Consider the following 25,846-nt stretch of genomic DNA (forward strand, 5'->3'; position numbering starts at 1 on the left):
ACACCTTGTTATCTCTAATTTATTAAGGACCTTCCTTTCATTCTGAAATTCAAAAGTAGAGATGTTTATTGATGATTGTACAGTGGTCAGCACCATTCAAAACTCCCCAAATACAGTCCAAACCTGTGTACAGTAACTGCATTCAGACTTGGGCTGATAAGTGGCTAGTTAAATTGTTGCCACATAAATATCAGGCAATAGCTATCTCCAACAAGAGAGAATGTAAGCAGTTCTCCTGGCTATTCAAACTTTGAATCACCCACCACCAACATCCATTGACTAGAATCTTAACTGGACCTACTACAAGTACTGTGGCTGAGAATTCAGAAGAGAGTAACACGCCTCCTGACTCCAGAACCTGTTCACCATCTAAAAGCAACAAAACCAATTGCCTTGTGGAATACTCCCCTCTTGCCCAAATGAGTGCAACTCCAGTAACACACAAGAAGCTTGAAACTATCCAGACAAAACACCTCCACCACCTTAAACATTCACTCCCTTCACTAATGGTGTAGAGTAGCAGCAACGTGTACCATCTACATGTTGTATTGCAGCAACTCCCCAAGCCATCTTGACGCCACTTCCCAAACCCTTGATTCATACCACCTAGAAAAACAAAAGCAACACTTGCACAGAAATGTCAGCTGCAAGTTATCCTCCAGGTCACATACTATCCTGACTTTAGAATTATATCCTTCACAGTCACTAGGTCAACACTCTGTAATTCCCTCCCTAACAGCTCAGTAGATGCACCACATGGACTGCTGTGATTCAAGAAGGGGTTGCACACCACTGCCTTTTGAAGAGAAATTAGGTACGGGAAACAAATCCTAGCCTTGCCGGCACTAACTACATTTCACAAATTAACAAGAAAGATCTCAGTCGAGTGCACTGTGTAGGTCATATGTACCTCTGTCACAGAGCACCAGCAATGGAGGCGGTGAATATTAAACTGGTCACAGGCGCCTTTCAAGTGAAAACTCAAGGTAGAGCAGGTTTCAGTCTTCCTTAATATTGCTGAAGCTGACACAGAGAAGTAGCAGGTATTGTACCATAAACCTGACTAGAACCATGTAATGATGGAGCAACTTTGAGGGATGGTTGTTTTGCACTGATCACCCAGCTTCTGCATTCTCCATAACCACGGCATCAGTAACTAATTCATTTAAATTTCTGCTCAATGGCTACGCCCCAAGATATTCATTGTGGGGTGATAGTGCTGCTGCTCAAAGCAATAGGGAAATGCCCTGGGTTTTTTCATGGACAGGAACATAATTACACAACACTTGCTGGCCTGCAGCAGGACCTGAATAACGTGCAGACAATAAGCCACCATGGGACTGTGGCAATAGCAGCGGAATTCTGAATGGAGGAGCATGCTGCGGAAGTGTCAATGAACGGGCCAACCTTCAGATGGCTGGGAACAAACAGAATAGCAGGTGATGACAAGGTGACACAAGAAGAAAAACATTGGCTCAAACTTGAATGGCCTGTTTCCAAACTACAACAATCTAACAAGCTGGTGACAGTAAATATTTCAAGGTTACACTGGGTTTTTTTTTATTTTTCACAGCCACATCCTGATTTGCTTGACTGGCTGCTGACATGGTACAACAGCGCTAAAAGCTTATGTTCAGTGACTGTTGTCACACTGCTTTGAACTCTGGACTGTGGGTTGGTCTGGGATATTGCTGATGTGGGAGGTTAGACCTTAATAAATGCTGCATTTTTCACTGCATTTTAGACTATTATTAAGCAACTGTGAATTGTTAAAATAGGTTACACTTATAACCCCATCCAACATCCAGTCACATTTTGCTTGATGTACTTAACAGTATTTATTGCAGATCAATTATTCTGGCAATCATTTTCTTTTGATTGAGTGTTTATGGTCATTACCTTTAAACTTCTATTAATTTCCTCTTTATAGTGAAAGAAGGCTCAAGAGCATTGCCAAACAAATGAGCTCTTGGTAGGATTGGCAATGAGAATTCAACTTTATTCTCTGTTTCAATGTTTTTTTTTCCTGCATTAAATTGCCTTTTGCAATGTGGTTCAACTTAGGGTGACCATTTTTGTCTAATTGTCTGTCAATTCTTTTGCTTCTAGTGTCCTTAGTTTTGGGGATTCCAACTGTGAAGAGAAAAGTTAAGTCCTATCTTGCAGAAACACTTCACTCATTAATAGATAAGCTGTCTCCTGAAGAGAAACTAGATTGTGTTATAGTGGTGTTCATAGGAGAGGTAAGAATACTGCCTGTTTGGTTAATTGTTACATTTGGCTCTCTGTTTTCATGAAACTTCTTATAAATGTGAATGTTTCCAATTGTGTTTCTTTGTGATAGATATCACTGAAATAAAACCAGTTCTCTATTTTTGTTTCCACTTTATGCAGTATCCATATCTAATCCTCAAATGTTCTTGACTTGCCCCAGTCACTTTTTAGAATTATTGAATGCAATAAATACATACCCTATTTACCAACAGTGAGCTCTACATCCTGGGAAGTACGTCAACATCATCACGTGGGCAGCACGGTGGCTCAGTGGTTAACACTGCTGCCTCACAGTGCCAGGGACCCGGGTTCGATTCGACCCTCAACTGACTGTCTGTGTGCAGTTTGCACATTCTCCTCGTCTCTGTGTGGGTTTCCTCCAGGTGCTCCGGTTTCCTCCTGCAGTCCAAAGATGTGCAGGTTAGGTGGATTGGCCATGGGGAAAATGCAGGGTTACAGGGATAGGCTGGGTCCGGGTGGGATGCTGTTCGGAGAGTTGGTGTGGACTTCGTGGGTCAAATGGCCTGTTCCTCACAGAAGGGATTCTATGAAGGTTTATTTCAGTTAGTCTGTAAAGGAATGAGATTTTTGAGGTTCATTATCCTACAGACTCTTTGTTCCGAGTTGTCCCAGATGTATAGTTGAGAAAAAAGGGAAATTTGGAAGAATTCAAATTCTACTATCTTAATATTTCCTCTCTTCCGCAAGCAAAATGTTGCACCTAGGTGCAAACTTCTAGTAGTTACCATCTAAATTGGATGACAAGAAATATAACATATTTAATTAGATAGTATTGAAAGTGTTTAAAGAAGTTTAAAGCAGCCTTTCTCTTATATTGCTTCCAAGCTTCAATGCTGTTGGTTCCGTTGTGGGTTATAATGTCAAATGGTTTTGCTTTACCTCATCTCCCTGCATCCCTTCAGATCATCAGTCCATTAATTGAGCTCCCCTTGGTCCAGGGAGACAACCTGCTAGTTCTCTTGCCCAGACAACAAGGTGCAGGGCTGGATGAACACAGCAGGCCAAGCAGCATCATAGGAGCAGAGAGGCTTCTTGCCCAGATTTGCAACTTATCCTATCTACACATCAAAGAACGGAATTACTTTCTAATTTTAATGATCTACACTTCCTCAGATCATAATCCCACATCCTGATACTTCTTGGTGCTGGAGAAATTTTTTGCTCCCACTTCAATTTAGTGAATTCAGCTTAAACTCTCAGGAAGTGTGGGAATCCTGCAATATGGGCTGCTGATCAACCATACCAAGTCAATGCAATGCAAAAATGTCCTGCTTTGTATTTTACTTAAGGTTTTAAAATGATGTTAAACATCATTTCTCACCATTTCCACCCAATCCAACTTTCCTGCTAAATCTATGTATGCCCCAAATCTGTTCTCTTGCAGCCTAATATAGAGAATTTGGCATTAATTAAATCCACTGGGTGTTTTGAAGAGTTCTAATCACCAGATTAGCAACCACCTTAATTGAGAAATATGTTGTTTCTTCAGCTCAGCCTTCCCTGACTTCACTATCCAGGGCTTTGCTAATCCTGACTCTGAGATGACAAGACACAAACCTTGTTTCAGTTTCCATGTTGTTCTCTCCCTATCCATAGGTCCATTTTTTATCCCTGTTCAAACTACACTGCTGCACTGCACATCACTTCCTGCTCAATTCATCCACCAGACCAAAGGACTGGAGCTGATCCTCTCCCTGGAGATTCGCTCTGTCTCTGCTGTGATGCCTAACCACCTAGCTGAGTTTGCAGCAATTTTTGCAAGAGAGGAAATTTTAGGAAAGGCAGCGCATGATAAATATAATAGGTTTATTGATGGAATTACAAAGAGAGACCGAGAAACTGGGTGAGTGACAAGAAGTAAGGAGGGAGCTGGAGAAACAGCTGGAAGCCGTAGCAACCGGTGACAACGCCAGGCTGAAGAAAAGGTGATCAGTAAGACTCTGGCAGATCAAAGTGCACCGTTTGAAAAAGGATGATAATATACAGGTGGAGATAGTTAGCTGGCAAAAAGATGCAGAATGCTAATTGTAAAGGGAGAGGAGGCAGTTCGCATGAATGAGAAACTTTTGGAATACGGAGCTGCAAACTACAAGGCATGAAAAATGTAATTCTGTTCAGGAATTCAGGTAGACTTCCTGAACCATAAGAGTAAGGCCTTAAGCAGTTTATTAATGCCCTTTGAAACCAGTAATTTTTGCAGGTTTCAGACAGCCACTGAGATGTGTTTCGTACACTGTGTGAAGCTATTTTTAATACGGTTACTGGCCGCCACTATATCTGCCACAGAGAAAGATCTTTACGCCAGGCAGGAAAGTGATTTCTAACATTAGCTTGTAATGTGATAGAAAGAAAATTGTACCTAGAATGAATTTTGCGGCTTGTTGCTGTCAATGGTTATGTGATGAATGTTTTCTACCATTGCATAAATTTTCTATAAAATACAAAGCTTACCTTTTGAATTTAAAATGCTCTGATTCTGATTCTTTTCTGTAACATATAAAGCAATTGTCTTTGAAGTGCACTTGCTGCCAGGCACTCCAAATGCCATTTGAGATTTAGTGCGCAAGTGTTATAGTTTTATGAATGCTCTTCTCCTTTTAGATGAATGGAACAGCCTTAAAAATGATCTCAGTCCTGCATCAGGAAAAATACCACACTTTTGTCATACGCAGTTTGCCATTCTATGCTTTATTTATATCTCAATTTATTTTGGAATGGTACAGTGATCTACAGCTGGTTCACACATAAATTTTCTGTTTCCTTTAAACAATAGACCAGTTACAGTGTACCATGCTGGGTGTTTTCATTCTTGCAGAGTTGTAGGAGTGGTTTATCTAAGGGAAACAAGTTACCTTCCTTTAGTATAGAGAGCTTGAAAATGAAGCTCACAAGGCAATGAATAAAAGAAGCAACAGGTCGATCTTATAAATAATGAATTTCAATCACAATAGATTTTACTTTTCTTTTTCTCAACAGACTGATCTAGACCATGTTCATAGTGTCCTGGAAAACCTGGAGAAAGAGTAAGTTAAGTTAGATTCAAAGCAGTATCATGAAAATATATTTCAGCCTGTAATCAGTTTTGTCCGAATATGCTACAGAGAATAGCTAAATTATTTAGCCAATGCGTATCTGAATATCTATGCCTGTTTACTTAAATGGTTACGAAAGCACTGTGTCTTTCTTCTGTTATTAAAAATGGACCCTCAAAGGTGTCTCGGTTCAGTTGAACATGCAGTGAACATCAAAGATAAATTTTATTTTGAAAAAGTTGCTTCAATACACAATGTGTAAATTCAATTGATTGTGCTTTCTGGTACATGGTACTTTGGAGTGGAGGACAGGAAATTCTGGGCACAGATCATGTGGTGGATTTCATTTGAAATGACGAACAAAAAGACTATGGCCTTGCTTAAATAGCTTAGTCATAAAACTTGTCATATGCAACACTTTGCTAAAGTGATCATCTGGTGGCAGTAAGTTCAACTTGTTTATTTATGGTAGTACTTAATTTAAATATTCATACTTTGTTTCTTTTTAACATTGCAAACATTGATCACCAGCCAGCATTTAAATCACAGTTAATGTGCTGCTGGTTGGGAACATCGAGATCAAGAATATTTGGCTGGGGCAAATAAGGCTTATCTTTAAATTTCAGTGACTACTCTGTATTAGGTGTACTGTTTCCAAATCAGTGTGAATTCGATTTATCTTTTTAGTGTCCAAAGCAATGAACAATAAAAAGTCTTTGTACAAGTACTTTTATTTGTATAGAAACATTGTTTTGGTTTGTCGACAGATTTTCCACTGAAATCAATTCAGGGTTAATAGAAGTCATTTCACCTCCTATCGCTTACTACCCAGAGTTGTCAAACCTGAGGGAAACCTTTGGAGATTCAAAAGAACGTGTCAGGTAAACCCTGCTATGGAATGTGAGCAATATGTTATAATATTCTTGGTCTTGAGTGTAACACTACATTTACAGAGTCAGCTGAGCTAAGGAAACCATCCACTTTATTTAAAAGACATCTTATTTGTGACTTCATCTTGCCACAAGGCTGCAAGAGAGAGTAAGATCATGTGATATTGCTATTGAATTTCAATTTAAATCCATTAATGGACATTAAACCCATCTGGGTGTTCTGGATGAAGCATGCACAAAAATCAGTTTTGAGATTCTTTTACACAATTCATGTTCCTAGATTTATGAAAATTGCAAACCAGCTACATTCTCTTTAGGTGTATCTGTAAAGCATACATGGAGGAGAAAAATGTTTTAGCATGTATTCTCCATTTTGTGTTTGATATGAATAACAGCCTGGCATTATTTTAATTCAAGACATGAGGACTGTAACAGTTTTGAATCTTCTAAAATTACTTAACAATATTAACTAGATGTGTTAAACCTTCTGTTCAAAATTACAGAAATTACATTTGGCTGATATTAAATTGCTCAAACAGATATAGAATCTGTCATTGCATTTTAGGCAATCACTTTTAAAATACCAGAGTTTGTTGCATGACTTTGATCAGTTAAAACAGAAAGATTGCTTTGTTTTACTGTTAAACTTTGTTTTTATGTTCAACACCAAAAACATAGGAGTTTATGTGCTTGGTACAATTTTGCAGTTTAGAACGTCTCATTTGAATCACAACTAGAATTAAAACATCATCGTGATGATAAAAACTGCAGAATTGAGCGCTTGTATTATGTTGGAATAGCTAAGCCTCCAACTGTTGGGAGTCAAGTTGAGCTCAAGGTGATAACTGCTTTGGATTTCTTCCAGGGCAAATTGTTTGATTAACTTGTGGCACAGGCTTTCTATCAGGTCATCTAAGCTCCTGGCAACACTGATAAGTTTGCTAGATTTTTCACAAGGAAAAGGTGAACTACAATTACCTCGACTTGGCTTTGTGCAGAAAACAGAAAAAGATACCAGCCAAAAGCCATCCATTCCTCTCAAAGCTACCCTGCCAGGATTATAAGCAAGCTTGAAGCAACAGCAGAGGCACCATTGTGAAAGTGTCCAGTTATGGACGAAAATGTTGAATGATGAATTTTATTCATTAAGAAAAAGACCATTAATAAAAAATAGCTAATGTTTTAAAAAGAAAAATCAGATAGATTGAGTCTTGAATATTATCTCAAGTTCTTTTGTGCTTTGTTCATTTTTTTTTTAATCAACCCGTATGGCAAATGGGACTTGAAGGTAATTTCTAATCAATCTGTTCAGCAATGTTTTGACACACCCAAAGAATGTGGGTCTTGAGCCCAGACGTCCTGTCTCAGAGTCAGGGACACTGTACCACAAGGGTTCTGCTTTCGTCATCTATTTGCTTAAATCAAATGCCTGATTTTCAGTAAGATTTTGGTTTAATTAGATCATGTAGATTAAATTGTTAGATTACCAGGTTTAATTATTTCATTAGATTAGATAATTGACTTAACAACTCACACAGTTGAGTTCAGTTTTAGCAACAGGGTAGGTGCCACATAAAGGGTTCTTGTGACACAGTGGTAGCGTCCCTGCCTCTGAACCAAAAGGCTTGGGTCCAAATCCCACCTGCTTCAGAGGTGTGCGGTGACATCTCTGAACAGTTTGATTTAAAAACATCAATATGCCAAATAGAGGGCTCCTGCAGTGCAGATGCAGTGTCCCTACTTCTGCCCCCTCTCCCCCAGGAGACCTGGGTTCAAGTTTCACCTGCTCAGGAGGTGAGTGAAAGCAAATCTGAACAAATTGATTAGAAAATAAAATATAATCAAATAGATGGTGTTGCTATGGAATACTCTTGAGGAACAGCTCTTGCTAACATCTTGGTCAGTGTCACAAGAAACACATCTTTGATAGAATGAGCTCTAACCACCACACTTTTACATTTCCAATGTGAAAATGAGACATTTACTATAATTGGATCTGCAGTGACAATTAAATATTTCCCTGCACATCTCAACTGCTATGATCTCACTACAGTGGTATCTCCAGCATGTCATGCCTGGCTGTCTCTATGGAAAGGGTGGCAGCCAGCTTTGAGACTCAGGTCCAGCAGAATGCCCAATGGCTACCAGATGTACACTCAGACCTGCATTCCACTGCTGCAGCTATGGGTCCCCAGCATCAATGGCAAGGCAAGGGGGACAATGAGGGACCTTGACATCACTCCTGGTGCCCTTTCCTCTCTGGGAGATAGGATTGTGCCAGGAGGCAGCTAGAAGGAGGAGGAACAATACCCGGGCACCTCAGAAGCTGCTTCTCCAGGCACTCCAGAGGTCCCCTGCCCCCAGTCTGTGATCCCAAAGCCTGGAGCAGTTCAAGCTGAAAAAGATGGATCTATATTTGGACAGAAGACTTCCAGCAGGGTCTCTGCCCTCTGGGCTGTAAGACACCAGAGGATGATTACACAAGTCTTTCAAGTCAACAGGGCCCAATGACAGAATAGGATCCCTCCATCCTGGGCTTATGCCTGGACAGAGTGGGTGGCAAAGGCTGAAGGAAACCTGCTGAGGGCACAAAGGTGGCACAAGTGCCACATCGTTGCAAATAAACCATTCAGTTTGTCCATATAGTCTCACTTTCACTGTTACAATGTTTGCAATCACATTCTTTTTGCCATAGGTTTAGTGTACACCCATGTATGAGATGAGAAGCGTTGTCTTAATCACCAAGCATTACTCATCTCTCTCAAGCAACCACATGTTTGATGATAGCTTCAGGAATGTCAGGGTCCATAAATCTTATCTTTGAATATGGTAGCCAAGGCATTGCACATTAATGTGGAGGACACTGATGCCAAAGGCAAGATCTGGGGAATATGTCAGGGCCTGCACGCATCCTTTGACACTTGCACCCTGCTTAGGGATGAGAATACAGAATTACTGATGATCCCAAAAGGGTAATATTGATCCTCTGTATGAGCCTTTCGGAGAAGTGCAGTGACATTCAAGGTTGGGAGTTGTCCAATAGGAAGTTCACCTCTCCACATCCCTCTTAGCGCAGAAATCGGGAGAGAAAAGCTCCCTCTCTCAGGTTAAATGCTGTCACAGTAAATGTTCAAACATATCAAGGCAATGTTTCAGTCTCTGTGCACTCTGAAGCATTGTAAGGACACAGATGAAGGAAGGGTCAAAGGGAGCTTTTTTAGAATTTATGTCAACCTGGTGTCATGTGGGACTGATCAACACACGACTCATGTCATTTCTTTCTGAGTGTTTTCAGAACCCCACAATATTAACACCATGTCATGCACGTGCTGTGTCTCACGGCTGGCTTTTTCTTAACAGTGATAGAGGTCAGGGTATGTGTGTGGTTACTCTAATATTAGTTTAGCTGAAGATACCATTCACACATTAACATGGATAATATGGCCCTTAATAAGCAACACAAAATGTGAAAAACAGCAAATTAACAAAGTCAGACATTTGCTTTGAACTGAGGAGGGGTCTGCCTGCCAGCTGAGCAACTTGGAAATTCAAACACTCAAACGATGTCAGAACCCAGATCCGTCTTCCTGGAAGTGGGTGACAATCAGGTTGTCTCTGGCCTCTCAGACTTGCTGCAATATTGCTCTCTTTGGTCATTTTGCCCACTTTGGGAGGACCTGCAATGGTGTGGGGAGAGGGGACACCATCAAAAAAGACCTGGTAAGCTTCCATCAGGCTCCCATCTCAACCCATTGTCTCCTGGGCTTTGGCATGAAAATGTACTTCTCCTCAAGAGTCCCCCATTATTGACGCACTCTATTCCTGGCTACACAGACATAGTGATAGCCGCCATGAAATCAATATTGGCCTCAGCCTCTTCATTGGCTACTACTGTTAATATGCCACCATAGGCTTTGATGAAGCTCTTTTATGAAGAGTCATCGAGCCTTGAAACATTGGTGGCACGGTGGCTCAGTGGTTAGCACTGCTGCCTCACAGCGCCAGGGACAAGGGTTCAATTCCACCCTCAGGTGACTGTCTGTGTGGAGTTTGCACATTCACCCTGTGTCTTAGTGGGTTTTCTCTGGGTGCTCCAGTTTCCTCCCACAGTCCAAAAATGTGCAGGCTAGGTGGATTGGCCATGCTAAATTGCCCGTAGTGTTCAGGGATGTGCAGCTTAGGTGGATTATAAGGGGATAGGTCTGGATGGGTCAGTGTAGACTTGTTGGGCTGAAGGGCCTGTTTCCACACTGTAGGGATTCCATGTCTATGTCTATGTCATTAGCTTGCTCTCTCTCCATGAATGCTGCCTGACCTGCTGTGATCTCCAGCATTTTTTTGTAATTCCAGCTCCTGCAGTAATTTGCTCCTATGTTATGCTACCTTAGGTTGCTTCCTAGTTACAGCCATAGCTACATGGCTTCCACAAACGCAGGAAGGACCACTGAAGGTGATCTTAGCATAGTTCAATAAGATGGCTTAATTGGAGTTAATTCACAAGTCACTAACAATTAATAACTAAGGTTTAATGATAAGCTATTCAGGGTGCATGGTTTAGATTATTTTAAGCTAATATTCACTACCATCCTTTGTTAAGGGAGGTGGAAGGAAATCAAACACTCATTTTTGATTGTTTCAGTACAGTATTCTGAAAATGTCTTTCTAGAATAGCGACTTTGCCTTTTTTAAATTAGTTAGCAAATGTCTGACTTTGTTAATTTGCTGTTTTTCACATTTTGTGTTGCTTATTAAGGGCCATATTATCCATGTTAATGTGTGAATGGTATCTTCAGCTAAACTAATATTAGAGTAACCACACACATACCCTGACCTCTATCACTGTTAAGAAAAAGCCAGCCGTGAGACACAGCACGTGCATGACATGGTGTTAATATTGTGGGGTTCTGAAAACACTCAGAAAGAAATGACATGAGTCGTGTGTTGATCAGTCCCACATGACACTCTCCCAGACAATGACACTCTCAATGTTCCAACATTGAGAAGTCAACCCGTCCTGTTACAACATTATGAAAGGTTAACTGTCAATCAGCACTAATGGGTGTATTCTCCATGACAACGCCTTTATCAATCAGAGTCCACTTGTGACCCAATCAGCACTGACCTCTGATGCAGTGTAGCTGTTGGTTGACCCCTTCAGTTGGCGTTCTTGCTAAATGTCCTGATGAATGTAAGACAAAAAGCCTCAGCAAAATGTATCTTTTTGCAGCAATACCTGGATTTTTTTTTAAGTGATTTCAGAATATTTTGACTGTTTGCAAATGGCTAGGAAGTTTCTTTAACAAAGATTTATTTAAGTAAAAATGAACAAGATGGCTCTTGGCTTGACTAAAAGAAGATAAAATAAACTGCGGTCCTTGCTAAACAACAGTCTTCTGAAGTTGTTGAGGTTGATGGGATTACTCGCTTACTTTATGTAGGTGCTGACCTTTCTAAAAAAAAGCCTTTCACTATCATTTCTGAAGAAGGGTCCTGACCCAAAACATCAGCTTTCCTGCTCCTCTGATGCTGCCTGGCCTGCTGTGTTCCTCCAGCTCCACGCTGTGTTCCTCCAGCTCCACACTGTGTTATCTTTCACAATGAATTTCCGTGTACAGAAAGTAAATTATTGCAAAAAAAACTCATCTAGAGCTTCTTCCTACTTTTTTTTTGTCATGTTGAACTAATTACCTTTTATCCATTTACAAACACTTCTGTGTTATTTTTCAGATGGCGAACAAAACAGAACTTGGATTATTGTTTCCTTATGATGTATGCCCAGAAAAAAGGGATTTATTATGTTCAGGTAATTATCTGACAGCTAGTTGTGCTTTTAAGAACCTTTAAACATCACTGTATAATTTCCTCTTCTGCATTTTGGGGAGGTGATGGCCCAGTGGTAGTATCGCCGGACTGTTAATCCAGAGACCCAGATAATGTTCTGGGGACCCAGGTTTGAATCCTGCCATGGCAGATGGTCGAATTTGAATCCAATAAATATCTGGAATTAAGAATCTAATAATGACCATGACCATGGCCATGAATCCATTGTTGATTGTTGGAAAAACCCATCTGGTTCACTAATGTCCTTTAGGGAAGGAAACTGCCATCATTACCTGGCCTAGTCTACATGTGACTCCAGACCCACAACAATGTAGTTGATTCTCAACTGCCCTCAGGGCAATTAGGGATGGGCAATAAATGCTGCCTGGCCGGCGACGCCCTCATCCTGTGAATGAATAAACATCACCCCTCAGTCTTTACCCGAGCAGTTCTAGGCTAGTGGGTATAAACTGGATAGGTTTTGGGCTGTGGCTTTTCCTGCTACTGTGATGGAGTGGCACGTTGGAATGATGCACAGCAATTTGAGGCAACTATGGCTTGCTAGGCATGCTAGGACATGTCAACAAAGAGTGAGTCTGGAGACACATATAGGCTAGACTTGATAAAGATGGCATATTTCCTTCGTTAATGGAAGTATTTTTAAAATTGAATTTAAATTGTAATAGCTGCTATGGTGAGATTTAAACCCATGTCCCCAGGACATTAACTTGGGCATCTGGCTTTTTTAGATGGAATACAGGTAAATAGGATTTGTGTAGTTTAGTGTTTGTTGGTTGGCATAGACATGGTGGGCTGAAGGGCCTGTTTCTATGCTGTATGGCTCTGTCTGACCAGTGATTGTAATACCATGCCGCTGCCTCCCCTTCAACAAAAGAAGTACAACTCCAATTTCCTCCTTCCTCTACCTCCCCACTCCATCCACTTTACCAAAAGATGTTCCTATCTTTGAGCTATTGAATAGATGCTTGAGTAATTCCCCACTGGGGGCCCAAAAAAACATATTGTTCATTCCATGACAATTGGTCTTGGTGTAACATGATAGAAATCTGGGATGTGGCCAACTTATGAGAATTTGTGCATAGAACAGATTAAGATTTGTAGAGTAAAGGGCTTTGTATCCTTACTGTGGGTATAGACACTGAGCATGTGCAGATGGAGCTGTGTCATAGCGATATCAGTGGGGCTAGAGCCTGGTTCTGTAAAGCTGCAAGTGAAATGTCCTCTCTTTCCAACATAATTTTATGTTTAATAAAGTCTGTTGCTATGCACTTATGAGCATGTAGATCTCATATTGCTACAAGGTGGCAACAGTGATTAGACTCATGAAACCAGATACATGCCTAAGGTGATGCTAGTAATTGGAAGGCACAAGTGATCCAAACCCAGAGGTGCGAAAATATCCAAAGTGCTGCTCAGTGGTAGTAGGGGCCAACCAATGACACACTTTGAGCTGTATTTAGGCACTAAACAGCAGAATAGGAAAGGCTGTGCAGAAGCTGCAGAAAGAGTGGGCTAAGTTCTACAGCAGCACGTAGCTAGCAAGAGGAAGAAATCAATTAGCTGCGGTAAAGTAGTACTGAAATGAAAGTGCCTACAGAAGTGAGGAAGAAATGAGTACATAGGAAATACGCTGTGACAGACATGTGAGGGGATAGGGTGCGTTTCAAACCACAGAGAAACTCCAATGGCGGGAACGCAATCTGGCCAGTTTTATAGAGAGTTGAGTGTAAAGAGAAAGACTGTGGTAAGGCTGCAAAAACAGCGCAGAAAATTAAACACAGTCCAAAGCAGAATGCAGGGATGCAGAGAGGCAGGATGACCTCTTCCTAGGGGATGTGAAAAGTCCAGAGCAAGAAACTAACCCCCAGGATGAATTTTGGTGCACAGGGATTAAAGGGAATGGCAGAAAGAAGCTAGTTTTAAATTGATACTGTAGCAGATGGATCATTTCTTTCAGATCTAGGCCATAGTTGAGAGAAGGCATCCTCAGACTGTCCTCCACTAAAATGTGGAGCTTAGAATCTGAGTAAGAGCCCAGAAGTGTGCTGCATCTTGCTACAATGGCAGCAATCACCTGTGGAAGGAAGTTACTCTTCCAAGTAGCTCTGTAATACAGCGTACCACACAAGGACTCAGTGGTTAGCACTCCTGTCTCACAGCTGCCAGGGACCCAGGTTTGATTCCCTCCTCAGGCAACTGTCTAATTAGCGTCTGCACATTCTTCCTGTGTCTATGTTGGTTACCTCCAGATACTCCGGTTTCCTCCCACAGTGCAAAGGTGTGCAGGTTAGGTGAATTAGCCATGGGAACTGCAGGATTACAGGGATAGGGTAGGTGGGCTGTGGGTTTGGGTAGGATGCTCTTCAGAGGGTCAGTATAGACTTGATGGGCAGAATGGCCTACTTCCACGCTGTAGGGATTCTATGAAGAGTTTTCTATTTAGCAGCTATGGCAATTTATTCTGTTGTCCATGATGATAAGTTCTCACTTTCTCCTGGAGTACTTGAGGTGTTCCTGTCTGTGACAGAGAGAGAGAGAGAGAGAGAGATCCCTCTCCCAGAAGTAATAGAGAACTCTTTATCTCCTCAACCCCAGTGTAAACTTCAGAATGTCCTCCATTATTCTTCTTGTCTATTACATTTAACCATCAATCAATGAACAAGGCAGAGGGGCTGTGATCATCCAGGTCCTGGGTCCTCTCTCGTCAGTCACTGTCTTCACTACTTTGTATGTTCAGTTCTTCATATGGGTTATAGGCCAAAGACCAGTTATTGTCATTTCACCCCATCAATGTGTTAGCCCTCCAAGGAAACAAGAGAACACAAACATGCCACACATCCTATAAGAGAACCGAGAACAGTCCCTGTTGGAGATCAGTCCCTCAAGTACAAGAGATCTCTGTGTGGTTAGCAGAGGGGTTTGTGGTTAAATGTTAACAGTAATAAAGAGTGCTTTAAAAAGAAAAACAACGTGGGTGCTGTAGTGCAAAGGTAATTGTATCTTTACTCTGGCTATGTTTAAAGGTAACTATGTTATAGTGCTGTCAGATCGCATGCAAGTGGAGTCTGGGTCCATCGGGTCCCAAGTAAAGTGGCCTCTGTTTACCATGCTGTGTATATAGTTCTGTCCAATAAAGCCTGTTGCTGTCCACTAACAAGAATGTAGAATTCACAAGACCACAAGAATTATTCCTAATGATAGACTCTCCCTGGAACAAAACACTATGCCTACACCAGCAACAACTTTGGTTTATATAATGAAAAACACCAGGGCTGTTTGCAGGAATGTTAATCGACAACACTTGAGTACTGAACATCAGAGAGAGCTTGGTATGCATATCCACAGATCTGTAAAGGTAGCAGGACAGGTGGACAATATGGCTAATAAGACAAATGGAATGCTTGACTTTATTAACCGAGGCATAGAATACAAACGCAAGGAAGTTATTGCTGAAACTGTATAAAACACTAGTTAGGTGCAGCTGGAGTACTGCATTTCTGGTCACCCACAACAGGAAGGATGCTCTGAAGAAGAGTCACATCCAACTCGAAACGTTAACTCTGTTTCTCTCTCCATAGATGCTGCCAGACCTACTGAGTTTCTCTGGCATTCCTTCAGATATTCATTTGTTTTGCCATTGCCTGAAGGGCTACGAACCAGGAAAATGGGATTAGTGTAGTCAGATCTTTGTTGACTAGTGAGGCCACAATGGGCCAAATGGCCTCTTTCTGCGCTGTACTCATCAACTTGAAGAGTTTGAAGTGGGGATGTACGTGAAGGAGGTAGTTCCTGGGCTGACAGACGTGACCAGAAATAGAGAAGATGAGTCCATTAAAGGATTCAAATATGAGAAAGAGAATTTTCTATTTGATGCAGAAAAGGGGTCACAGGTGAGAAGGATTTTGGACCTCAAATTGATTATGCCTATCAGAATTTAGGGTCAGCTGAATGGAACAGTCATGGAGTTTGATGGGGATTTCAGCAACAGAGGGATAGAGGTAAGGTACAGTAAACAAGATGGTATAAAAGGAGATGGAAGTCTTTGTGGCAGAGTGAATGCTGAGTTTGTATTTGTTGTCATCTGACAGGTGAATGCATTTCTGAGAATAAAAGATACTGGTGAGCAATAACAGTGCAACAATTGATGGTTTAAAATAGCGTAAACTCTAAGCATCTGTCACCAGTAATTTTAGCATTGAAAATAGAATGTATTCTTTGTATCAAGGAAATCCATTATCTTTACTACGTACTGCTTCAGCTTTCTGTGAGATATATAGTTTTTATAGAAGTTATGAATTCCTTTTTATTGATCAATGATTATATTCACATAAACATTAATGATTGCCAGTCAGCAAACATTACATTCAAAATTTTTGTGTAAAGTTCTTCGCTGGGTAAATCTAAACACACTTACAGACAAGTACAGGCAAATTTGAAAACAAAAACTGTGCTTACGTATTCAAAATCGGGGAAACCAAAATACTACACATTGAAGTAATGCCAACTCAGAGTTTAGAATGAGATTTTGTTACAATTAACAATACGAAACCTGTTGTAAAATTAAAAACTGAAAGAATTGCGGATGCTGTAAATCGGAACAAAAACAGAAGTCGCTAGAAAAGCTCAGCAGGTCTGGCAGCATCTGTGAAGAAAAATCAGAGTTAATGTTTTGGGTCCAGTTCTGAGGAAGGGTCACCAGACCCAAAATGTAACACTGATTTTTCTTCACAGATGCTGCCAGACCTGCTGAGCTTTTCCGGTGACTTCTGTTTTTGTTCCTGTAATGAAATTATCTTAAAATTATCTTAACATGTAAACTAGGAGCAGAAGTAAGCCAATCAAGCTTTTGAACCTGCTCTGCCATTCAATAAAGATCAGTTTGAGTTCCAAATTCCACTTTCCCATCTACCCCCAATCACCCTCAATCCTTTCACTTAATGAGAATCTATCTATCTCTACCTTAAAATATTCAATGACCTCAGCTCCACCACCTTCTGAGACAGTGTTCCAAAGTGAGACAAATCTCTGACAGCAGAATTTCCCCACACCTGAAAGGACGATCCTAAAATTAAAACTGTCCCTATTCCTGGACTCCCCCACAAGAGGTATTATCCTTTCCACGTCCACCTTGTCAAAACTATTTAGGATCCTATACACTTCTTTAAATCATCCCTCACTCTTCTAAACTCCAGTGAAACAAGCCCAATCCATCAGATCTTCTTTCATAAAATCAACCTGTTCAATCAAAGGATCTAGTAGTGCAGGTAGGGAGTGGTGGGGATTGGTCAATGAGATGGGAGGGGTGGATAGGTGGGAGGGATGGACAGGTTGTGTCAGGTTAAGGAGCTGGGGATGAGAGGTGGGATTGGAGATGGGATGAGGCAGGGGGTGGGTAGATTTTAAAACTGGTGAATTCCAGTTTACACCATTGGGCTGTAGGCTCCAGAGGCAGAATATGAGGTTATACTCCTCCAGTTTGCAGGTGGCGTCATTCTTCTCTCCCACCTATCCGCCCCTCCCACCTCACTGACCAATCCCCATCACTCCCTACCTGCACTCACCTATCACCATCCCACCTACCTTCCCCAGCCCTACTCCTCCCCTCTGTATTTGTTTCTGAGCTCCCTTCCTCCTCCCCACTTCTGAAGAAGGGTCGGGACCCAAAATGTCAATTTTGCTGCTCCTCTGATGCTGGCTGGCCTGCTGTGTTCCTCCAGCTCCATATTGTGTTATCTGTGACTCCAGTTCGGCAGTTCTTGCTATCTCTACTTGAAGTCTGAGATTTGTTCCTTTTTACAGAGTCAGAGTGATACAGCATGAAAACAGACTTTACGGCCCATTTAGTCCAATTTCCCAAACTAAACTAATCCCATTTGCCTGTGTTGACCCATATCCCTCTAAACCTTTCCTATTCATGTAAATGTCCATATTGCTTTTCAATGATGTAACTGTCCCTGCATTCACCACTTCCTCTGGCAGTTCATTTCACACATAAACCACCCTGTGTGTGAAAAAGTTGCCCCTCGGGTCCCTTTTAAATCTTTCCCCTCTCACCATAAAAATATGCCCCCTAGTTTTGAACTCCCGTACCCTAAGGAAAAGGCCTTTTCTATTTACCTTACCTATACCCCTCATGATTTTATAAATATCTCTAAGGTCACCTCTCAACCTCCTACGCTCCAGAGGAAGAGTTCCAGTCTATTCAGCATCTCCTCAGAACTCAAATGGTCCAGTCCTGGTAACATCCTAGTAAATCTTTTCAGCACCGTCTCCAATTTAATAATATCCATCCTGTAGCAGGGCCTCACCAACGTCCAGTACAATCTCAACATGTTGTCCTCAGATTGAGCAATGGCCTAAGCAATGAAGCCAAGCCATCCTCTCTTCGATTCATTAGAAATTTTTAATTAAAAAATAGATCCCAGCAGCCAGGCCGCCAGTGTGGATGAAAGGGGTGTGAAATGCCCCTCTACAGAGTGGCTTTTGGCTGTTCCTAAACCCAGGCAGATAGGTAGGGCCTCTAAACCTGCCTGGAGCCAGGGCTGCCTGCCTGCCAGCCATTCGTTGCCAGCCTCCAGCTACTGGACCTAGCCCCACCAGTGAGAAGACATGGAGGCCGATTGAAAAATTTCATTGGCCTCCTTTTGTACTCCTCAGTTTGTTCCTTTATTGAACCTGCAGCTTACCTAAGGGCAGTGATCCTACCCGCACCAAACTCACCTCTGGTCCGGTGGCAGGCTGGCCCCATGTTCCTTGCCAAGTAATTGGGAGAATAAGAATCCCATCCTTGTATCATCTATGAGATTACACGATGGTATTAAAGCTGTGAAAAACAATATCCTTCACATGGCAACCATAAACGTCCTGTTGAGAAGGGATTGCAGGGCACTGTCTTTTCCAATTTAAGCTTCTACTCAATTTTTGAAACTCTGTTACTCCCATAAATATTTTCACAGAGAGCTGAGCAGAATTTCTGCCATAAATGAAAGTTTTAAAAGCCAACCAGAGGTGACCAAAGAAGAGGGAGAGAACAAAAACTCTGAGGGCAAACTAGCAAGTAATATTAAAGAAACCAAGCCTTATTCTTTAAGGAACTTACATTCTCTTTGGCCTCTCTTCCTTTTTATTTATTTAAAGCAGCTATACTGTGTTTCTTTAATATTACTTGCTAGTTTGCCCTCAAAGTTTTTTTGTTCTCTCCCTCTTCTTTGGCCACCTTTGGTTGGCTTTTAAAACTTTCCCAATCCTCTGGTTTACCGTTGATCTTTGCCACATTGTAGTATTTTTCCTCTCAGTTTGATACTATCCTTGCCTTCCTCGGTTAGCCGTGGATGGTTTATTCACTTTCTAGAATCCTTCTTCCTCAATGGCATATATCTTTGTTATGAGTCATGAACTACTTTCTTAAATGCCTGCCATTCTTCATCAGTGATCTTTTCTGTTAGAGACCTTTCCTAGCCAACTCAGCCCTCATTTCTTTTTAATATCCTATTTAAATTTAACATGATTGTTTAAGTTGTAAATTTCTCACTCTCAAACTGAATGCTAAACTCTACCATGTTATGGTCACTGTTTCCAAGGGGATCTTTGACTCTGATATCACTCAGTAGCAGCAGTGTGTACTATCTACAAGATGCACTGCTGAAATTCACCAAAGATCCTCAAACAGCACCTTCCAAACCCACGACCACTTCCATCTAGAAGGACAAGGGCAGCAGATATATGGGAATACCATCACCTCCAAGTTCCTGTCCAAGTCACTCACCATCCTGAGTTGGAAATATATCGCCGTTCCTTCACTGTCGCTGGGTCAAAATCCTGGAATTCTCTCCCTAATAGCATTGTGGGTCAACCCACAGCAGGAGGACTGCAGCAGTTCAAAAAGGCAGCTCACCACCTTCTCAAGGGCAACTAGGGATGGGCAAGAAATGCTGGCCAGCCAGCGACACCCACATCACACAAATGAATAAAAAAAATTAAACTTGCCTCATTTCACATCCCCAATCAAAAATAGACAACTCCTTGGCTGAATCCACACATGTTGCTCTAAGAAATTATTCCAAGTACACTCAATTTAATTCTTCCTCATGGCTACTTCTGTCAATTTGATTTTTCCAATCTGCATGAAAATTGAAGACATGCACGAGTAAGGTACTGCCTTTTTCTTTTAACTTGTCTTTATTAACTCCTGATTTTATTTTCTGTCCTGCACTGTAGTACTGTTAGGGTCCTATAGACTGCTCCCATCATTGTCTTCTTCCCCTAGTTATTTCTTGCCTCCACTGATATGGATTCTACATCTTCCAATCCAAGATCATTTCTTTTGATCATACTTTGTCCATCTGGCATTCAGTAATGACAGGGACTTTTCCATACTTGTTCTTTCAGTCACTGCTATCATATAATAATGTTCTTGATCTCATTGTGTCACTGCAGAATGTTCACCAAATTTGAGAGATAAGGAAACAGTAACTGAATTAAGAAGCATCTTACTACGGCTTCACCTTACCTTGAGGCCACAAGAATGTTATGTTGCATTCCTCTGATAACTCTGTTTTATTAGCAAATCATACAGTTAGAATTAACTCCATTTACTACAGTTGTAGCCACATGAATCCTGGAAAAGTGCCCAGCAGATATTTTACAGCTTTATAAGTTGTAGAGCCCAGATTGGCCAGAACTATAATTTGCAAGAAAAAGAGTTTTGCTTAAAGCTATCTGCCAACACAGGAACATATTGAGGAGCCACATTGAAATCATCTGGTTAAATAATGTTAATGTCTGTGGCTAAAACTGTGTAATATTCCAGTGGAGTTGAACATTTTCTTAATTAATATTAATTTTAATTAATTTTAATATGAATTGGTTCAGTCTTGCATAAATGTTGTTACGCAGTGGTGTAATGTGGGAAGTCAAGTATTTGTATAAAATTGAAAAGCCCAGCCTACATTTTTATGTGGCTTTGCATTTTAGGATCTGTTCAACTCTTGATGAGGCATTGAGCTTTAAGTAAATTGTATAGATTTAATCATGTGTTTAATTACTATTTTAAAATAATGGCCACAGCAGCCGTTAATGATTATAAGTGCCCCGTGGTCTACATATGCACACTGTTTAGTGTGTTGCATATGCTAAATCAGAATCAGAATCAGAGCTCCCTATTAACCATTGACCAGGGCTCCCGGATGTCCATGTACATTCCCGAAATTAGTTATTGTTTATTTGTTTCGATTGTCAACATCCTGCTTCATCTCCGCATAATAAAATGAAGTAACTTAGATGATGCAAAAACTGCAGATACTGAAAATCTGAAGTAGACATGGAAAATGCTAGAAATGCTCAGCCAGTGTGAAGGGAAATGATGTTAGTTTTTCAAAGGCAAATGGTCTTTCCACAGAGCGGGCAAAGGTGGAGATTTAACCGGCTTTAAACAAACACGGAAGCAGAGAGAAGGGGGAATGGGTGAGTTTATGGGAGAGGACAGAGCAACCACAAGATAAAGCCTATGACAGAAATAAAAATAGAAAGTGCTGGAAATATTCAACAGGTCAGAGATCCCTGTGGAGAATCTGTGGAGAGAAGCAGGGTTAATGGTTCAGGCCAACGATGACTCTTCATTGGAAATGAGGGTGGAAAACAAAGTCATGTATTTTGAATCAGAGATAGTAGAAACTGCAGATGCTGGAGAATCTGAGACAACAAGGTGCAGAGCTGGATGAACACAGCAGGCCAAGTAGCATATGATGTGGAACCCACTACCACAAGGGGTAGTTGAGGTGAATAATAAAGGAAGGATAGAAGGAGGCTTGAGTGGAGCTCAAAATGTCAGTGTGAACTAGTTAGGCCAAATGACTTTTATTGTATGTCGTGTATAATTAATAAATGACCCTCTCATTAAAGGCTGCTCCAATTGCTTGGTCATACAGCAAAGATCCTGTGGTTCTGATCAATCAGTCAGCTGGACTGCTTTGAATTTAATCAGTTAACAGTTCCCGATACATCTCCATGCCAACCACAGTCTTCTCATGTTGTATCCATTGGTTGTTCCCTTTCTAAAGTTAATGTTCTTGTATTGCAGTCCCGGTGTGTTTAAGATGAAAAGCATTGACAGTCCTGTCTCTTTAGCAGCATTTAAAGTCTGATCTATTCAAGTATAGGTTAAATGATTACAAGTTATCTATTGTTAACTTCTGTACAGATTCATGGAACACGCAGTGTAATACAGTAAAGTTGATCATCTTGAAAGCCTTGTTAGAAAGATTGGCCCTGATTCAATCTGTTCACACTCCTTTTTATTCTCTTTATCACTTCTCTAGTGGCAAGTTCTTGTCTCCTCCAAGCTGCCTTATTCACTGTCACTTCTGCCTTCAGGTCATAATAAAATTTAAGTTTCAATCGTCAAACTGCAACTCATTCATAATGTATGAATAAACCATCAAAGGTTTATTCACTGAGTGCTTGTGAATGCATTATCATAAGACTCTCAACTTTGCCTGACTTTGTCACTGTTTTAGCACTGTCCTCTAAATTTTTTAAGGAATGATGAATTTTGAGCTTTGGGCTAAAAATAATTTGTGCTTCCCACAGCTTGAAGACGACATAGTTGCCAAAGATCATTACTTCAGCACCATGAAAAATTTTGCACTTCAGCTTTCTTCTGAAGATTGGATGGTACTAGAATTCTCACAGTTGGGGTTTATAGGTAAGAAAATATTTCTGACGCAGATAACAGCTAAAAATCACAACTGGTGATGCCTATCAATTTAATATCAAAGGCTACCAACAAAATCCACAGAAAAAAAAATCGTTGGATTAGTACTTATGAATACTAAAATGTTCATAATTGAGACTATTTTCATAACATTTGTTTTCATTTATGATTATTTTAATTGAAACAAAGTATCATTTTGCAGCATGCTGTTTCAAACAGCACACATCACCTCCTCCGTAAAAATATGTCTGCTTGAGCTTTCTCCATCTGCCACCAAACCGTATCTTTTACCTAGAATCAAGTTCTCACACTCTTTCCTTACACATTTCCTCACCTGTATCCTTCTGGAACTCCAGAAAATTTCAAAATAAGCTCGTAATGTTTACGTGTTTTAAGCAGGCATTCGGCTCTGTCGCTATCCACACCAAAACAAAACAAGTGCAGAAAAAGTACTGGAGAAAAACCCGTGAGCTGAATCCACTTCCCCTCAACATTCCGGTACATTCCCTTGCTTTTTCTGATGTGCTCCACTGACTCTCTGTCCCTCTGTACCATTGACTTTAGGATCCTAGACCTGAGCCTTTGCTTTCAAATCTTTTCAGGGGTTTGTCTTACATGCATTTCGCCAGCATTTCATCTGCTTGTCCCATCCCTTGCTCATGACTCCTCTGATTCTTGGTTCTCATTTGTAGCCCTCTCTCTCCCTCTCCCCCCACACTTCACTCACTGGATCCATCATTCTCCGAACAATGTTTACCACTGCCACTTTCTGAAGTTCAGTTGTCCTCTTGGATTCTCTGACTTCTCCACCACCACCACCACCCAACCACTATGTACCTTATCAGCTTGTGAACATCCTCCTACCCTTGTAAAGACCCTGGGAATGGTAGACTACAGAAAGGAAGTTTGTAAATGCAAATTATAGTTGTGTGTGGAGGAGCACAGCGTGCCAGGCAGCATGAGAGGAGCAGGAAAGTTGACATTTCGGTTCAGGACCCTTCTTCCGAAGGGTCTTTCTGAAGAAGGGTCCCGACCTGAAACGTCAACTTTCCTGCTCCTCTGGTGCTGCCTGGCCTGCTGTGTTCATCCAGCTCCACACTGTTATCTCTGACTCCAGTATTGGCGGTTCTTACTATCTCATCTTATAGTTGTGTGTGTTTTTATGCATGTTTCATGTTTTAAACATGGTTAAATGGATTGGTCATGCTAAATAGTGTCCAGGGATGTGCAGGCTAGGTCAATTAGTCATGGGAAATGCAGTGTGGCAGGGATTGGGTAGGGAGGTGGGTCTAAGTATAGGTGGGATGCTCTTCAGAGGGTCGGTGTGCACTGGATGGGCCAAAAGGCCTGCTTCCATACTGTAAGGATTCTGGTGATTCTGTGATTCTAAACAAGTTGCATGAATTTTATTTATGCCTTTATATATTTAAAATGTATCAATGCCAGGTGTTTGGACTTTCTGCTTATATTGCACAATTTCTCCCTGCTGTTTCATTCATGGTTTTGTTGTGAACAGCCAACAAGTTGGTCCGCAGAGTAATTTGGTAAAGCTTTGGGCAGATGATAGTCATTCACCTACCTTCCAACCACCAGGAATGCCCCTCTCCTGCCTATTTTCTCTGTCCTAATAGAACTTAGCCATTAAAAAATCTGGCCTTGGGTTTTACAGCTGCATCATGAGTGGAAACAATCAACTAATTGTGTTGAATAGCAGTTAAACTAGTTACACCCAGTTTAAACTGCAGTAACCTGTTTATGGTCCCTGGGCTTTCAAACTGTGGTTTAATGATTTCTACAGCAGAATTTAACAATCCTCTGCCAGTGTTTCTATGAGAGGGGGAGGCATAAAACTCCCCCCAAGTGATGGTCCCTCTGCCCACTCCAACCTGTCGACATTCACAGCGGAATGGGCAAGGTCTGGATTGGCCCACTACCTTTGTGTTATTTGAGGAGCTCCAATGGGCAATCGTGTTCACCGCTCTGATCCGGCCTCAATTTGAAGTTGACGGGAGGCCTTCAGGGCAGGGTGGGGGCAGTGATGGTGGTGGTGGGGTAGACCACAAAGTCATGCCACTCAGGTCTTGGACAGAAATTGGGCAATGCCTCTATCAATGGCCTCTATTTAACATTGTCCTGCCCATACCCAGGAAGGTTCACATCCACCATCCCCCACACACCCTGGCCCATCCATTAAGACCCTCTGCTCCCTTGGGCCTTCCCATCTCTCTTAGCTCTCCCCCGCCCCTCCCCTAAACCTTATGCATATTTACCTAGCCCTGGATACTGAGCAGTTCCCAGAGTTCAAATATCTCATCATCCCAGCAATGCCCGCTGCAGTTTGTGGCACTGTTGGCATTGGCTGCCAGCTGTATGAGGCAGGACAACCTTCTGAGTGAGGGGTGAAAGGGACATTGTAGTACAGTGATAATGCTCCCATCTCTGAACCAGGAGGCCTGGGTTGAACTCCCACCTCCTCCAGAGGTGTGAAATACTATCTATAGAACAAGTGAGGGCTCAAAACTGCACACCTGACTAACCCTTCTTAGAGAGTTGAATGGCAGCAAGGATATCATCTGGAAATGTTCTCCAGCAACTCTTCAGGTGCCGGAGCAGGAAACTGTGACATCCAAAAAAATCTCCTGGCTGTAGTTATATATATGCAATTCAGGCAAGTAACATTCTTGAGAATGCCATCTGGTGCTCCAACCTGTAAGTCAACCTGACCATTCCCTCATGCTATGAATTACATACAGAAATTCTGATTTAGAGAAAACGCAATAATGAAATTAGGCAGACATAATGCAGTATATTCTATGTCTGTCAAATTGTATTGTGCAAGTGATCCCTGTAAAGTACTCCCACATTGAAAGAACAAACATTAATCTTTTGACACCCAACAACTTGTGAGCCTCTCATTTTAAAACATTCAGCAGCCTTTGCAGTGAGTTACTGTTCTCAGCCAAGCCACTGTTCACAGCCTATAGCACCACAAATAACTGAGCCAATGTCACCAGGTGGGGTGGGGGGGGGGGGGGGGGGGGGGGCGTGGTGTCGCAAATTGGAAGTAATGTGTAAAT

At 41.4% G+C, this 25,846-nt stretch overlaps 1 protein-coding gene across 1 annotated transcript in view; it reads left to right on the forward strand.

Moving 5' to 3' along the window:
• Nucleotides 1-25,846, forward strand: part of mgat4a (alpha-1,3-mannosyl-glycoprotein 4-beta-N-acetylglucosaminyltransferase A) — a 156,136-nt gene that overhangs the window by 38,863 nt on the left and 91,427 nt on the right. Inside the window, exons 4-8 of the mRNA XM_048597898.1 lie at nucleotides 2,110-2,243; nucleotides 5,272-5,318; nucleotides 6,095-6,208; nucleotides 11,945-12,020; nucleotides 22,646-22,760. Of these exons, the coding sequence (XP_048453855.1) occupies nucleotides 2,110-2,243; nucleotides 5,272-5,318; nucleotides 6,095-6,208; nucleotides 11,945-12,020; nucleotides 22,646-22,760 (486 nt within the window). The remainder of the gene's footprint in view (nucleotides 1-2,109; nucleotides 2,244-5,271; nucleotides 5,319-6,094; nucleotides 6,209-11,944; nucleotides 12,021-22,645; nucleotides 22,761-25,846) is intronic.

Source organism: Rhincodon typus, chromosome 6 (assembly GCF_021869965.1).
Source record: "Rhincodon typus isolate 14 chromosome 6, sRhiTyp1.1, whole genome shotgun sequence".
Taxonomy (NCBI): Eukaryota; Metazoa; Chordata; class Chondrichthyes; order Orectolobiformes; family Rhincodontidae; genus Rhincodon; species Rhincodon typus.